The sequence below is a fragment of the Phaenicophaeus curvirostris genome, chromosome 21, assembly GCF_032191515.1.
Source record: "Phaenicophaeus curvirostris isolate KB17595 chromosome 21, BPBGC_Pcur_1.0, whole genome shotgun sequence".
Taxonomy (NCBI): domain Eukaryota; kingdom Metazoa; phylum Chordata; class Aves; order Cuculiformes; family Cuculidae; genus Phaenicophaeus; species Phaenicophaeus curvirostris.
The window spans coordinates 5,722,761-5,738,775 of record NC_091412.1 but is presented as its reverse complement, the minus strand read 5'-3'; the positions used below and the strand labels follow the sequence as shown (position 1 = coordinate 5,738,775).

Below are 16,015 nucleotides of genomic sequence, written 5' to 3'. Positions count from 1 at the left end.
TGTTGGCATCTTGTCTTACATAACTCGTGCCGCAGGGAGGGAGGAAGGGAACACAAATTCACATTGCAGCTACTTTGCTAGGCAGCAGGAAAGAGAAACAGAACGAACAAACTCATTTTGCTTTTTGTGGGTCATCTTTTAGAACCTGGAAAGCTCTAGGCAGCATATCCACCTTCAAAATCAGTCTCTGGTTCCAAATCTGTTCAGGTCATGGATTATCTCAACCGTGACAAGTGATAATTTGTGTCAGTGCCACCAAAGAAGTGAAGGGAACATTGTAGTCAGTGTGAAAATGTATTTTGGACACCAGTAGTCAATGGATGAGAGGTGGATGTTCGCTGTGGATGTTCCCAGCATGGATAAGAGCACGTGTTGTGCTGAGAAGGCTCCAGCCACGGGAAGGTAGGGAGCGGCATGCAATTGCAGAAGCAATTTAATTGCAGAAGCGTGGCTATCTGCGGTCTACAGAGGAAAGTGCCATCCTATTCATGCAGTGAAACACTGTCCCACAGAGTGCCTGGGGCTCAACATGCCACTGTCCCTCACTGAACTGGGATCAAGTAGATTCTGTGGGCAGCAGATAGCTCCATGGAAAGGAATGACGGCTTTCTGTGTGGTTCAGAGACCACTGTCCTGAGCAGCCCCTGTGTTCTTGTTGACAGCCACGCTTGGAAAGCAATTCTGTTCCATATAGCCAGCTTGCCATCCTGCCACGAAAAGGCAGCGTTAAGCTCCTGGTTTCTGAGGTGGACCTGTTGCTGGGCTGGCTTATGCTGTAGGAACAAGCAGGGGGTATTGGCTGTAAGCAAGCTCCCTGCTGGCTTTGGATGCTCATTTGCTGTACTTTGAGTTTCTCAGTTTGATGTTGCTTATCTCATAGTTGTCTTGTTGTCATGCTGTAGGTGGTAGGAGATAGGATCTCGGTGCCAAGACACCAGCACAGACTGTGCTGCAGCTATATATGGTGCTTTACAGAGAGAATGAACAAGATGGGCCTGTGCCCAAGCTCTGCCTGGTGACGGTATGGCAGGAGGTCCTTGGAAAAGCTCTGCCTGTGTTATCTCAAACCCTGCACTGTGCTTCTGGTCTCAGTGGGAATATCTGATGCCTTCTTGGGGTCACAGCTAGATTTAGTCTGAAGGTACCAGGCAAAGATGGGTGACAAGAATCTTCCTTTTACATCCAAGAGTCTTTTTACATCCTCCCTGTGGCTTTCTCAACTAAGTGTGAAGCTTTCTTTGATAAGAACCAAACTTCTGTTCATCGGTTTTCTACTACACTTGTCTGTTTTTTAACCCTTTTGGGGTATATGGCCTGCAAGGGATTTACATCCTATTCCTTTCAGCCTGGTTTGTGGGAGTTTGGGAAAAGCTCAAATGCTGGGCTTCTCCTAAAGCTCCAGAAGCAGAAAGGGTATTTTTGGTAGGTGACTACCTAGTCCAACATACCTTATACAGGCCTGCTGGAGGGCTTTTTTTAGAGCTTGTTGAGCGTGCCTGTGAATTAGATAATCTTTACAGACTTCTCCTAATTTTAAGTCGGAACTGAGGCATCTAAATCATTACAGCCATGATCTCAGATGATGGACTCCACACCACAGTGGCAATGAGTGCAAACCCAGGATTTTAGAGAGCTTGTGTACAGATACACATTTGTGAGATACATGCTGTGTATTCCAACACCTCTCCACATGTCTTTCACTGGAGAGCTTTCTGTGAGAAGAAGAATCTGAGTCCTGACTGCTTTCACTTTATCTCCTTTTGCAGGAAAAATCAGCCAAACGGGCAGGAACCCCTCAAGAGGCAGGGATCAACCACAAGCAAAACTCCTGTCCTGACACCTCAGGCCATCAAACACATCTGGGTTCGAACAGCATTGATTGAGAAAGTGCTCGACAAAATTGTGCAGTATATTGTTGATAACTGCAGGTAAGTAAGGAGCCAGAAGCACAGGGATTTGTTGGACTGATGTGTTTAGGTATGTACAACAAGGGATTTAATCAAAAGTAATCTTTGAACTTCTGTGATGCAAACTCCTAGTAGGAAGAAAATCAGATACACCAACATTTAGAAGGAATTGTATATTTTTTTTTGAATCATTGACATGTTTTAGACTTACACAAAAACCTGTAAAGAGCCACACAGCTTTCCAGAAATCAGCTAAAACCCTAACTTGTAGTTCATTAAGGACTTTTAAACTTTTTTCTAAAGTTGGCAATAGAGTAGTGCTACCACAGAGGGTAACACATGTGGAAGTATGTGAAGCCCTGATCCTCTCCATTCACTTGGGCAGCTTAGGTTCCAGTAGATATTACATGCCCAGATTCTAACAGGACCCAGACTTGAGCAACTTAGTGGAACAGAAATGTCTACAAGGTCAGGAGTGCTTAATTCACTTACATTAGTTAAAAATAGTCCTTTGGAATTTTAGGCTGTCGGGGAAGAAAATGCCCTTTATAGATAAAAGAAGAGGAAATGAATTTGCAGCAGGAGGAGTTAATGACATGAACGCTTAGGGCTGTGAGAAAAAGGTTTTTATTCATGTTTCCTTTTTAGAAAATTCAAGTTTTGTGTAAAGTGAATCTTCCCTTGTAAAACCAGTGAAAAGCATTAATGCTTTATGGATGTAATCCACAGGGACTCTCTAAGAGGAAAAGATAAGTCCTTTCTGTTCCATGACGTATTGTATCATCACTTCCTACTATTGAGCATTAGCATTAAGAACCACCAAGATTCTTAACTGTACCTTTTGTGCCTTCCTACCCTTCCATAACTGATAAAGAACTAAGGGGCGTGCTGGGACAAATCTCCCATAAGAAGAGAAATGCAGGAACCCTAAAGCTTGATATGGTCCCAGAAGAGTATGTCTGTACCCACTGCCATTGCAGTTTGCTCACAGTGATGTGTTGTAATTCTGTGCTTGGGGAACAAATCCTTGTCTGTCCAATGCCCACGGGTCTCAGTAAGGAAGAGAGCTGGGACAGAGGAACTTATTCTTGCAGTATTTTCCAAGTTTGCACCACTGTTTGCCTTGTCCTCAGCTTTATTTTCATGATGTATCTTGCCACTAAAAAGAAAGAGAATGGAAGAAGGGTCTTTGTACTGTTCAGAGAGAACTCTTGCTCTGGGATGTCTAACGCCAGTTTGTTCTAAGAGCTGGGTGCACAAGAGAAAGTGAGAAGATTGGCTGTGTCCCAGAGTCATCGCTAGTGAAAGCATTTTAGTCCAGTGTATCAGTGTCTACTGACACGTGGATACAAGGATTTTTAAATTAGTTTTCCCACATATTTCACTTGAGACATGACAAGAGAGTTTGATCTCAATTGTTGTATTGTAGATGTTCATTTTACTGCTTCTCCATCCAGTTAAATGAGTTAGGATCAGATCCTTAATTGCAGGTGTGGGATTTTGAGAACCTGACTTAGTGAATAAAAAGAACCTCTTCATAAGGGTTATTCTCATGCATTGTTGTGTCATTACTGCTCAGGTGCTCCACGTTTAAGACCTTCAGCACCTCTGTTCTTGAGGAAGAGAAAATGATTTAGAGTTTGAGCCCCATCTAGTGGAAGAGACATTGGAGGATAATGACAGTTAAGAAATCTGGGTGTTTTGATCTTTTGGTGATGTGGTTTTATAAGTGATGGGAAGACTCAGGGGTCAATGCAAGAGCTACCACTTGTAGTACTTTGTTGTTCTTGACAGTGTTTCAAGATTATTCCTCACAGATGGAGGAGATGTTTAGGAATGTGTGAATCTCTTAGTCTCTGTGGAAAACTGACAAAATTGCTTGTGGAGAGTTAATGTTTGTCTCCATATTGCATTAGTGCCCAAAGCCCCAGATCAAATATATTGGGTAAACACATTTAGCAGAAGGCAAGCTCCTGCCTCTCGAGAGCTCAATTCAGAAATAGATGAGGCAGAATGAGCATACCGAGAGGAAGTGACTTGCCTGAGATTACACAGCTGATTGGAGTAGAATATGGATCCAAAGTAGAGGTGATGGTCATCTTGTTAAATATAGAAGTCTGGAGTGCAGGTTTATTGAGCTTGTTGCTCTAAAGCTCCCTTCATGCTCCATGGAGATCTAGTTAACTGTTTACTGTTAGAGTTTAGGGATGTTATCTAATTCTAAAGCAGAAATCTAAGCCAGGACAGATAAATTTCTCCTAAGCTTTCTTACAATATATTTTAATGAGCTTTAAAAATAGTTTATTGTAAAAGCTTTCCTGACCTGCAAACCCAACACGACGTTTTTTCTTTATGATAACAGTAGGTGAGCCAGTCAAGTTCTGTTAGAGCTTTTAGAGGAGATGCATGCATCAGTGATTTCTAGGTAGTCCCAGTGACTGCTTTTTCTCTACCTGTCAAGTTCAAAAGACCTATGGGATTTGAATCCCTTTACTCCTGTCTCTGGCTGTTTAGATATACAGTTTTCCTATTGACCCATTGCATATTTGATAATCACAACAAAATTCTGTTGCTGGAATTTTTGTGCTGGAACTGTAACTAAAAGCAGGCTTTGAAAACGTGTTCTCCTTCACGACATACACAGCACTCCAGATATACAGCCTAGATCCTGTTTCAGTCTTGGTAAAACTCTTGGAACCCTAAACTCTTAAATCTTCCCTTTAACAAAGGTCATTTAATTGTCTGAATTTGCTCTTGAAATGAGCGTTTGGCCCCGGTTGTTATTAAATATGAAGCCTGACCTGGAACATGACTTCAGCAGTCACGCTTCCCCTGGCACACAAAGTCGACTTCCACCGGGCTGCTGGGGCCCACAGCAAAAGCTGGACAGATTGTTCGTAGCAGCCTGGCTAGAGTCTCTGCCCTTCTCTCTTTGCTTCCTTTGGCACACTTTCTGCTAAGCAGTAACGTGTGGTGTTTTTCAAGTCTATGGATTTATACTACTAGGAGGCATAAGAACTTTTAAAAAATAACAGCTGGTGTTTTTAACTGGACTCTGATCTTTTATTCCTAGCAAATATTATGAAAAAGAAGCTTTACTGGCAGATCCTGTTTGTGGCCCAATCTTGGCTTCTCTCCTTGGTAGGTTCCTGCAAAGTTGGTTCTTAAGCTAAAGAAAATAAATGGTTTCTTAGAACACTTTGTATCATGATAGTGTTACAAAAGGCGATATTTCTCCCTAGCATGTGGTTTAACTATCTGTAATGAAGCAACATAGAAGATGTTGTTTTGTTGCTTACAAGACCAGAAAGACCAGTCATCTGTTTTTATTATTAATTCGTTGGATGAGAAAACAGAATGGGAATGGCTTTTTACTGAATGCTTGCTAGTAGATTGTAGCTACTCATGCTGCTATGGCAGCATATTGTGTCCCACAGCCCTAAGTAACAGGATCTGGTATGTTTTTATATGTATTTTCTATATTATGGGCTGTTCCTGTAGGATCATTTAGTGATCAGTAGTATTCACTTGGCTTTGGAAGGAAATCCCTTTCAGTACTTGGCCAGCAGGATAAGACTATGTTTCTGGACAGACTTGGAAGGTTTCTCTCTTGGGCTCTTCTCCTAGTTGGACCATGTGCCCTGGAGTACACCAAGCTAAAAACAGCTGATCACTATTGGACAGACCCTTCAGCAGATGAGCTTGTTCAGCGGCACCGGATTCATGGAGTACATGGTCGCCAAGACTCTCCTTCGAAGCGTCCAGCCCTGGGAGTAGGTATTTACTGTGTAACTATTTCTGAGCTAAGGCACAGGTTGACAATAAAAACAACACTAGGAGAGAGAGATCTGAATTTAGAGGAACCTTTCTTTTCTGTTCTGTAATGGAAGCTTTATCACAGATTAGAAGGGCTCAAATGTTTGGGCTCAAATGTCCTCTTTATCTGATGTAGAAAAGCTTGAGATCCAGGGCTAAATTCTTTGGCTTTTGACAGTTGTGATCAGATCAGGTAGTTCCCAAGAAATTTTGAGCTGCCTTGGTCAGGATGGAGCAAGAGCCCAAGTAATTTCTCTGCAAGCTCTCCTGCCTCCAGAAAGAAGTTCCAGTCTACAGAGATGGGTCTGAATAGAAGTGTTCTTTTATTGGCCTGATGGTACAGTCATTTCCATCCAACCTGATCTGCTTTGATGTGTGCTAGATCCAGAAACGACATTCAAGTGGGAGCACATCCGAAGATCGCTTTGCTGCTTCAGCAAGAGAGTATGTGGAGTCTTTGCACCAGAATTCGCGAACACACCTCTTGTATGGGAAAAACAACGTCTTAGTCCAGCCGGTGAGTACATTGAGTTTTGGGCCCATACAGCTGCTGCCTGGCTGTGACTTGAGAAGTCAGCAGTGCAGGTAAGAGCGTAAGCCAGGCTTGGCAAGGCAAGGCACTGCTCTGGAGCTTGTGCAGGATGGGAAGACCAGAGCATGTTGTGCACTTGAGTCACCTGGATTGTCTGTTTCTTGCTTCTGTGAACAGAAAGATGACTTGGAGGCAATTCCTGGGTATCTCTCCCTTCATCAGTCAGCAGATAGTTTGACTTTAAAATGGACTCCAAATCAGCTGATGAATGGAACCTTTGGAGATTCAGAGCTGGAGAAAAGGTAATCATTGCTTTCAGAAAAGACTGGAGGCATTCGCAATGTTAATTTCTTATATACTTGGCCATAAGACATGTAATGAGACTGATTTAATTGAAGGGCTTCTGAATAGTGTGGGAATTGAGGTGTCAGGCAGCTTGGGTTCTGTTCCTGTTTTGCCACAGATAACACAACTTTCCCAAATGTCCTGTAATGCCCTTGGATATAAGGCCTTGTTCAGGAAAAAAGGCTGTACGTTACCTTCCATCATTGCAATTCTAGCACCTCCCTTCAGAGGGTTGCAAATAGCTTGGCAAGCATTGCTAATTTCAGCATCAAAAGAGAGACCTGCAGTGTCATTGTCTTCCATTATATCAGTTATTCATCTAATTTGGCATTCTCCTTCACTAGACAGACAGGTAAAGTTTTGAACCAGGCAAGTACATCTCCTCAGGGGATGCTTTCTTCAACCCAGAACAGTGCTCTCAAACGCTTAATGCAATCTGCTCTTTCTAAAACTTTATGTGTATTTTTAATAGAATATTAATGAAGCCCTCTACTCCTGCTTTTATTACTAAACTCTGTTGAGGTTGTATTCAGAAGGGTTCAGAGCTGTTTCCAGTGTTTAATCTGTAAGCTTGAGCCCTGATGGAATTACGTGCTGCTGCCTATAAATCACACGTGCAAGACAGAGCTGAACCTGGCTGTCCTGAAACCCACCTACCAGACCATCACGAAGGCTGCGCCCAGGCGCTTTAATCTTGGAGCATTGCTGTAACCTGGGATGGGGCGTGGGGCGGGCAGGGGAGATGGAGAGGGAAAAGGGAGGTTGTGGGTGGACGAGGTGCTAAGGGGCGTGGTTTAGTGTTTGATAGGAATGGTTGGACTTGATGATCCGGTGGGTCTTTTCCAACCTGGTTATTCTATGATTCTATGAAAGGCTGGTGCCAGATCTATCTACTGTGGAGAACCAGTTCCTTTGCCTTTTACTTGGCTGTTAATTTACCTTAATTGACCATATTCAATAAGCAGTTGTTAACTTAGCTGTCTTTTATCGGGTGCTTGGAAGCACAAGCGCTCCTGAATATGGAAAAAAAAAGTGTTTCCTCCACTTTTTCCTTCCCTATTAGTGTTTACTGGGACTACGCATTAATAGTGCCACTCAGCCAGATCGTCTGCATTCACTGCCATCAGCAACGTAAGCATAACCCTTCTTCTCGTGGGGATGCTCCCAAAACCCCTTTCTGCCAGGGGAGTGTTAGTGCTGCTCATGCTGCTGCCGTGTTATGTGGTGCCTGTTAGGGGTTTATTGCAAAAGGAGGCAGACCGTTTTTCTCCTTCAGATGTCTTCACTGAAAGGCCTGGTAAGAACTCCTCTGCCTAACGCTGCTCCAGCTGTCAACTGCTTTCTATGTTCTTTGTTTTTCCTGTGTGCTTTGTTTTTTTCTGAGTCATCTGTGCAGAGCAGCACTTGTGGGAAGCTGTCAGTGACAGGTATTGAACACAGAAGCTTTGGCTCTGTTAAGCATGATCCTCTATTGGCCATTAGAGGAAAGGAGTGGGGGAGCAGATCTGTCAGTCGTGTCTGCAGCAGGATCATCAGCCTAGAGAAAGGGAGCGTGTGTGATCAGAGCCTCTGTCACCCTCTGACCATCCAGTTCTCAGCAGTCCATTCTGCTCAGTGTAGGGAGAGGGATCTGGAACAAAACCTCTCTCCCACTGCTTATAACAAACCTTAAGTCAAAACCACAGAGCAAAGACAACACTTAGAAATTTTATTTGGAATCATATTCAAGTTACAGTTGGACCAAAGGACCTTTTGAACCAAGAGTCTATATTAGAAGACAGTTTATGTACCCTGTTTTAAAATACGTAAGCAGGAGAGCCACTTGAATGATGACTTTTCCTCCCTCAGTGTCAGTAACACTTATTACTAGTTTTGGACGTATGGGGATGAGTGTTAAACTCTAGAAACCAGAAGATGATAACTGCGGTGCTAGTTCAGGTCCATTTGCTTCTCTCCAGCCAGCTCCCCAGGACGCCCTGTGCCTGTCCAGTATTCCACTGACTGGGCCGATGCGTCACCGCTCAGCTTTGTGGCAGTTACTTAGGAAAAGGGGAATTCAGTGACAGAGGTGAAACCTGACAGCCTTTGTTGTTCTTCACGGAGAAGGCTGTTTCAGTAACAGGTGCCAGGTGTTTACACAACGTGGTTTTTGTTGTTTGCACAAGATGACAGGCTCTTGGCGGCCCTGCCACAGCACCTAGCTACCAGGCGGGGACACGCACAGCCCCGCTGCGGAACACATCCTCCTCCTAGAGATCCCCCTTTCCCCAGGTGGCTCCAGATGCCTCATCCATTCAGTTTTGGAAAAGGAAATGAAGAGCCTAATTCACTTACATTCTTTTGGAAGTTGTACAAGATGCAGATTGTTATGCTTAAACGAGCATCCAGAGCCCCGGGTGGTTTCTTTGTGCTAAATTTCTAGTGACAGTGAAGATAGATGAGAAAAATTTACAGCAGGGAATGTGATGTGCTAATTCTCACAAGAATAAAGCTGACAGCCTCTGCTTATATCTGTTAGGTTGGTTTTCATTCTGAATTGTGTGTCTTTTGTCAACTTACGCCATGCACCGGAGATCTAGCTTAGTTTTTCTGTTATTATATTAATGTTCAGAATCACTTTAAATGTTTCTGCATGAGGCCAGTCATAGTTTGCTTGTATCTTGAGCTTCTTTAGGACTAAAGGACTGAGATCCTCCCTAGGTCGTAATGTGACTTAGAGGTTTATATAGATAATCACAAATAAAAATTTACTTAAGTGGTAAGATTAAAAAATAGAGGTTCTGATATAACAGTGTGGACTTCCCTTGTCCTCCTTTGCAGCAGAAAGCAGATGGACGTTAGTCTTGGTGAGTCAGGATGGAACTCAGAGACCTCCGCTGCATTTTCCCCAAGGAGGACACCTGCTCGCATTTCTTTCCTGTCTGGAGAATGGTCTTCTGCCTCGCGGTCAGCTGGAACCACCACTTTGGTCCCAACAGGGCAAGGTACTGCCTTTGCTGCTTGTGGTAGGGCTGATCCTAATGTCTCTGGGCAACAACATCCTGAGCGTTACTATAAAGCAGCTGGAAGTCAAAGTTGGGGGCAAAATAACTCCATTTAGTCCAATTTGATTCTTATGCAATACTGGTTATCTATAAAAATTGTTCAGGCCTTCATTGCCCCATTGAGCAATGAACTGAAATCTGCTATTGTCTCAAAATATGAACCAAAACGATAGGGTCCGAGACTCAAATGGACTGAGACATACTTGCTGTCAGAGGCTTGGATTATTGGAGAAGCTGGTGCCCAACTCCCATGGATTAAAAGGACAAGCTGCGTTTTAAGTACACTGAAAAGTTGTGTTAAGTACCCCTGAACCGCCTGCTATTTATGATCACTGCTGTCTTTTCCCTCACCTACTCCCAAAATCAGAAGTTTAGTTCTAAGATTTAAGATGCCAAAGGTCTGAAATACTTTGTTGTGCTCTGTTTGTCATTCATAGCTGATGTATGGAATCATTCCTTTCTGTAGGGTAAGGTATTTCCAAAGCTTCGAAAACGGAACAGCAACAGATCAGTGGACCTAGAGGAAATGCCAGCTGAAGACACTTCTACAGATTATGTGTTCAGAATTATCTACCCAGGACACAAACATGATAACAGTAAGTGCCTTTGTTCTGCTTTGTTAAAAAAACAAACAAAAACTGAAACCAAAGCAAAAACCTAAGAAAATCTTGAAGTAATATCCTGGGAAGTAACTGAAGGTAACAGACAAGCCAGGTTTTTGTGGAGGGAAAACAAAACCTATCACAAAATGTCATTGTGTGATAATTGTGATCAACAGGTACAGCTTACCGTAGGTTTCCTTAATGCGGTGAAACTTGTTATCTTAGTGGAAATGGAATTGAGGTGGGGAATCTTATTTATATTTACTCTGTGTTTTGCAGAGGAAGTTTCCAAAATACTCCCCTGGGCTTGCAAACTGAGACTAAAAGCAAAAAGATTGCTTGACTAGCCAAGAGCAGTTTTGCTCCTGAAGTTGAGGGTATTTTTATTGGCCACACTGCTTGCTCATAATGTTGTTAACAAAACAAAATGTAAACTCAACTCCTAAAGTACTCCAAGAACTCCCTGGGCTAAGTTTTCTTGGCTTGGAAGCAAGAACTTAGTAGTGGATAAAAAAAAGGTCCTTCCAAGGAAACGAATTCCCAAGTACCAAACCACCTCATGTCATCAGCGAATACAAATTCCTTACATGTAAGGAGGTATTTGAGCTGGTTCTCAAACAGCAATGTTCAGTTTTATTCCCCTTGGCGAAGAAGCAGGACTTTCTTAGGAAGTGCAGACCCTAAAGTTTACAGGGGATTTGGATTTATTGCTCGTATTGGGACTTACTGCAGCTGAACAAGCAGAAATCTCACCTGAACCCTCCTTACCCCAGGGAAGTGAACCACAGTGGTAGCCATGCTTTATTAGGGCTTCTGGATTTGCACAGGTAAGTTCATGCACGCACCAGCAAAAGCATGTTCTGCCTTTGCTTGAACAAGGGGGACTGCAGATTCTGTAAGCACATTCAGCGCAAACCTCCTTATTGAGTGCAAGACAGAGAGCTGGCTCCTGCCTAAGGCTTCCTTAGGACGAGGATGGTGCCAGACAAAGCTGGGGAGCAGAATGTTTGCTGTCCAGGTGTATCTGGCACAGGTTTCAGAGTGGAAAAGAGCCCACAGCACTGATAAGGGCACAGTGAAGGAGAGAAGCTAGTTGGAGCCCAGAATTCCCATGGAGTTTTGCCAAAAGGCATACTCACCCACTGCAGGCTGGCATTGGGACCTTAAACCTCTGCCATGATGTGACATGTGTGCTCTGGGAACACAGCCCGTGCACAATTGAAAGCTGGCCTGTGTTTGGTGGAGCATGCTTTTTTTCCTGTAAGAAACTCATTTTTCATACCCCTTTACAGGAGCTTGTGCCCTCAAGAAGAGGGCAGGATTCAAGTCCTTTGTCTTTGCTGAACATGTCCTTTTGAGCTTTCCCACAGAATGGAGTTCTCTCTTCTTATGCTCCTCTTTCACTATTTTCTTTGAGCAGTAACTATTAACTACCACCACTTAGCTGCCAGCCGCTCTGCCTCGGTTGACGATGACGAGGAGGAGGAAGATAAGCTACACGCAATGCTATCAATGATCTGCTCTCGGAACCTCACAGCTCCTAATAGGATGAAAGGTTTTTATCCTCCTCCCCGTGTGTCCCAGAGCTCTATTGCAGCTCGTTCCACTGATGCATACAACAGTGTTGGCATTATTACAGGGAAAAGCATTTAACTCACGCCACAGGATCTGGAGACGAAGCTACCTGTGCAGAGAGGTTGGGAATTTGCTCACAGCCTATGGGAAGTGGAAGCAACAGCGTCTTCCCTCACCTTTGAGTGTGCGCGCTGCTGAACAGACAAACCTTCTCTCTTCCCAGAGGCTTCGGTCTTACTTTCATAAAAGCTGGATACTAGAGAGTGTGTGCTCACAAGAGAAGGAGGGAGGATAACAGGTCTTTGTATTCTCCACCCATGAGTTAGTTGTGTGCAGTGTAACAGACTGGGGAGGGCAGCGTTGTATAGGAAAGATCAGAGGTGAACCAGTACAGCAATAGCAGGGACGTGCTGGGCAGTCAGAAACGGAGTGTTGCTGTGTGGACAGAATAAAGCAGAAGTGTAGCAAGTCTGAGCCCAGGAATGATACAAGCGTGTGTGCTCCTGCCCTTTGGATCCCTCTATAAGGTAGCAAAGTGTGCAGAGAAGATGGTGTGGAGATGCAGAGCCTTTCTGTGGCCAGGTGCCTTCATACCACTTCTTGCATTCATCGACTAGGTGGGTTTCGGATGATCAGTTGCAGGACTCTCCACCTCCCAAAAATTTGTCATCTAATTCTTTTCCTAAAGCAATTCATAATGTATGTATTGCATTGGCATTCTCGAGCAAGTGTATGCGTTACAAGCCTTCAGGATCTAGTAGTGCAGTTCTGGAGACTCAAAAAGCACTTGCTCTCTTGAAAGAAGAAGCTGAACGGCATACAAAATAATCCACTCCCTAGGCCAACTGCACAGCTTAGGTTCTAAGGATTGCAGTAGTTTAGAAGACAGGCAGGTATCCACCAGTTCATGTGAAATTTCTGCCTCTCTAGGCCTACCAGTTACTGCACAGCTTCGATACCCCTCGACTTTTGGCTTGATACCTCTTGAGTGCATGTGCCAAATCCTGCGTGCTCCTGTTATAACCAAAACCACCACCTCTTAATAGCTGGAGTGTATCAGCAAGCACAGAATCTCCTCTGTTATCAGGCTGGAAAGTAGCTGCCATCTGCAGAGGAAGGAGAGCAACTGCTTGCAAGTTTGGCTCATCCATATTTTTAATTTGTTGCATTAGCATGACCCTGCTCTTTCTGGTGTTTCTATTTCCTAAGGAAAACACAATGTTGATTCTGGATACCTTTAAATAGCAGCACAATGAGTTTGGTTCTCAATGAGTTTGGTTCCAAATGAGTTTGGTTCCCAATGGATGTTAGCCCAGCTCTGGTGGGACTGGCTGTAGGAGGCAGTCATTGCTTTGCGTTTCGGGAGGATATGAACATGTGGTCAGGGAGATCCCCCTTATTTCTTGTAGGCTGCCCTACACATTTATCCCAAGGTAGCAGCCCCCAGACACTGAGAAAGACAAGGCTAAGTTCATGAAGAGGTATGGATATATACAGCAGTCCCCTTGAGAAAAAAAGATACTGTTTCAGGAAGTTCCTGTGGGTCTTAACTGATCATGTCTGGATGTGGGTGGTGATAGAAAGGGAGGTCCAACACTGCCACTTACATGTTAAGAGGCTGTTGCTGTGATCTAAAGCATAAGAAACACAATTTAGTCTTTAGTCAGGTGATGGAAATTTTAAGTTATCCCACTAGGAAGCTGTCACATACCTGCTTTTCCTTATTTAATCTTGAGGGTAACGGTGTGGTTAAGGGACATGTATGCTGTTTGAGGAGTGATCTTGCTGAAGTAGAGTGGATTGGCTGTTGTCTCTCCAGCAGCTTCCCTTTCAAATAATGACAACACTGTTGTAGCAGGTTTGCTAGCCATTTGCTTTTACATTTTGCAACATGCTCGACTTTTGCATGTAGCTGAAGTTACAGATACCACCACGACAATTAAATAAAAGATGCTGTTCACTCTAATTCTTCACTAATTCAGGTACCTTTCATCTGAATCTTTAGGTTCTGTGGGGTTCTTGCCTTGTTTCTCTAAAAAGTAATATAAAAAATAAAAACTGAAAAACCCACTTTCCTTGTCTGTAGAGGGGATGCAAAAAAAAAAATTATCTAAAAATGTTTGTCCAGTGGTTTTTATTTGAACCCAATAAGAAGCTGCAATAAATACTGGGTCGTTCAGCTCCTTCCTGAAGAATTAAGGTGAAGAGCATTTTTGCATCACACTTTGTTTTGTGAAATGAAATACACATGACTGCTTCCGCATGAGCCTGTGCTTTTTCTGTTAACAAATGTTTTTACTCCACTCCTTCCTCACCTATGCCCACTTTCTGATAGGCACCACGAAAATGCTTTATGCTACCTTGATTTAAAATGCATGAGATGGTTTGGAATTGCCCCTACCACCACTCAACAAATGTATGTTTTAAAAGCACGGCCCAGGGGACTGGATTTTGCTTACAAATGTTAATTTAGTGACATACGGTATTATGGCATTTGCCTTAATTTTAATCATGGGTGAGCTGAAAGGCCAGTTATTTATTATAAAACAAGAAACCCACAAGCTCAAGTGCCAGTTGGGAAGTTAAAGAGCTGAAGCCAAACTTTCCGAAGGTGACCAGTGATTTTGGGGGGTTGCCTTCCTGAAGCTGGTTTAAAAGGCAAATAGATTTGGTGGAGCAGGGGTAACTCAAGAGCCTGAACTGTACTGTTGGATCACGTTTTCCTGCAGCATATCCTGCTTTTATATGCATAATGTTGACACCCATAGGACTCGAACTGCCCTTCTGTGCTCAGTATTCTAGGATCTGCTTCTAAGGGGGAAAGAAATATCTTCTGAAAATACTGAATTAGTTTATCTGAATTCCTTTTATGCTCCAACGTTCCCTCTAGCTGGACTAGTGGTTATGTGGCTGATTCCAGGAACTGCAAATGAAATTCCAAGACCTGACTTCCACAGAAGGTCAGGTCAGATGATCCTTTCTAGCCATAAATAACAGTACCGTAGCGTTACACAAGAAGTGAGCTCAGTTGTTACTGCAGCGCCCTTTTCTCTTTTCCCTTGAATCATGAACTGGGATGTGCATGGGCAAGAGGGGGAAATAGTGAAGGGATGTGACTTCATGGGAAGTGACTGTGCACAGCATGCAGCTGGTTTAGATGTGCTGAAAGCAATATTTCTGAGGTCACTAGGATGGTGCTCTCCCCTCTTTGGAGTCAAAGTTCAGAGCCTGCTGAGAAGCAAAGCATGAACCCATCAGGATGCACAGAAGGAGGGGGGGAAGAAGAAAAAAGGTTGATGGCCTGCTGTTTTGTTTGGTTTTTTTCTAGACACCAGTGACATGATAGAGATGCAGGGCTTTGGGGCAAACTTGCTTTCATGGCATCTGGAGCACTGCAGCCAGGGCTCCTCCTGTGTCTCCTGTTCAACGGGCAGCTCGCCCTACGACATCCCCAGCTGCTGCAACTGCATCCATGACAGGTAAGCATGTCGTGCACAGAGCTTACCAGGGGACTCTGGCACGCCACAGTTAGAAGCAGGGAGGGTTTAGTAGTTTCTAACACAAAAAGATAGGATTGTACAGCCAGAAATTTAGTTTACTAAAACCAACCTATTAAACTACTTTCGAGTCACATTTTGGTAGGAAAATGGCATCTAGTTGCATTAGCATTTGTCTAGCTTAATATAACTGAGCTCCTAAAGTGTTTTCTTTAACCAGTCACTAACAATTACAATGAAAGGCAACAATTCCTCTAATTCAACAAGAACCTTTACAATACACTGCAGCAGCTGTAGCTGAATGTGCCATTTGGATCTGGTTTGGGGCAAAATGCTGGTGGGAAAATGCTTTCAGAAGTGTAACTTCTCATTACTGTTGTCCTTTAGCTAAGTAAATCTTGATGTAGAGAAAGAATTGCTGTGCCTAGGTCGTAAGGATAGGCATAAAATTCACGTGATCTGTCCCCATGACCTATCATGTTCCTGTTCATGTGTCTCCACAGAGCTCCATTAAAGATGCTGTGTGAAAGCATGAAGAGACAAATAGTTTCCAGAGCCTTTTATGGATGTAAGTGAAGCTTCTCACATCCAGTCCTTGTGGTATCCGTATGCTTATCTAAAAAACATGCAATGTTTGTTTTAGAAAGCAGTCCAACCCCAAGTTTATTGTTGCGAATTAGATCACCTCAGGACACTG

At 43.5% G+C, this 16,015-nt stretch overlaps 1 protein-coding gene across 7 annotated transcripts in view; it reads left to right on the top strand.

The window, feature by feature from the left end:
• SGSM2 (small G protein signaling modulator 2) overlaps positions 1–16,015 on the top strand; it is a 55,768-nt gene that overhangs the window by 24,867 nt on the left and 14,886 nt on the right. For 4 of the 7 annotated variants that reach the window (XM_069873764.1, XM_069873765.1, XM_069873762.1 and 1 more), the window contains 11 exons: positions 1,767–1,928; positions 4,981–5,048; positions 5,535–5,680; positions 6,106–6,240; positions 6,433–6,557; positions 7,664–7,731; positions 9,421–9,584; positions 10,111–10,240; positions 11,667–11,801; positions 15,150–15,300; positions 15,822–15,886. In XM_069873764.1, coding sequence (XP_069729865.1) covers positions 1,767–1,928; positions 4,981–5,048; positions 5,535–5,680; positions 6,106–6,240; positions 6,433–6,557; positions 7,664–7,731; positions 9,421–9,584; positions 10,111–10,240; positions 11,667–11,801; positions 15,150–15,300; positions 15,822–15,886 — 1,349 coding nt within the window. The remainder of the gene's footprint in view (positions 1–1,766; positions 1,929–4,980; positions 5,049–5,534; positions 5,681–6,105; positions 6,241–6,432; positions 6,558–7,663; positions 7,732–9,420; positions 9,585–10,110; positions 10,241–11,666; positions 11,802–15,149; positions 15,301–15,821; positions 15,887–16,015) is intronic. The other 3 variants (XM_069873763.1, XM_069873766.1, XM_069873767.1) reach the window with 3 other exon arrangements.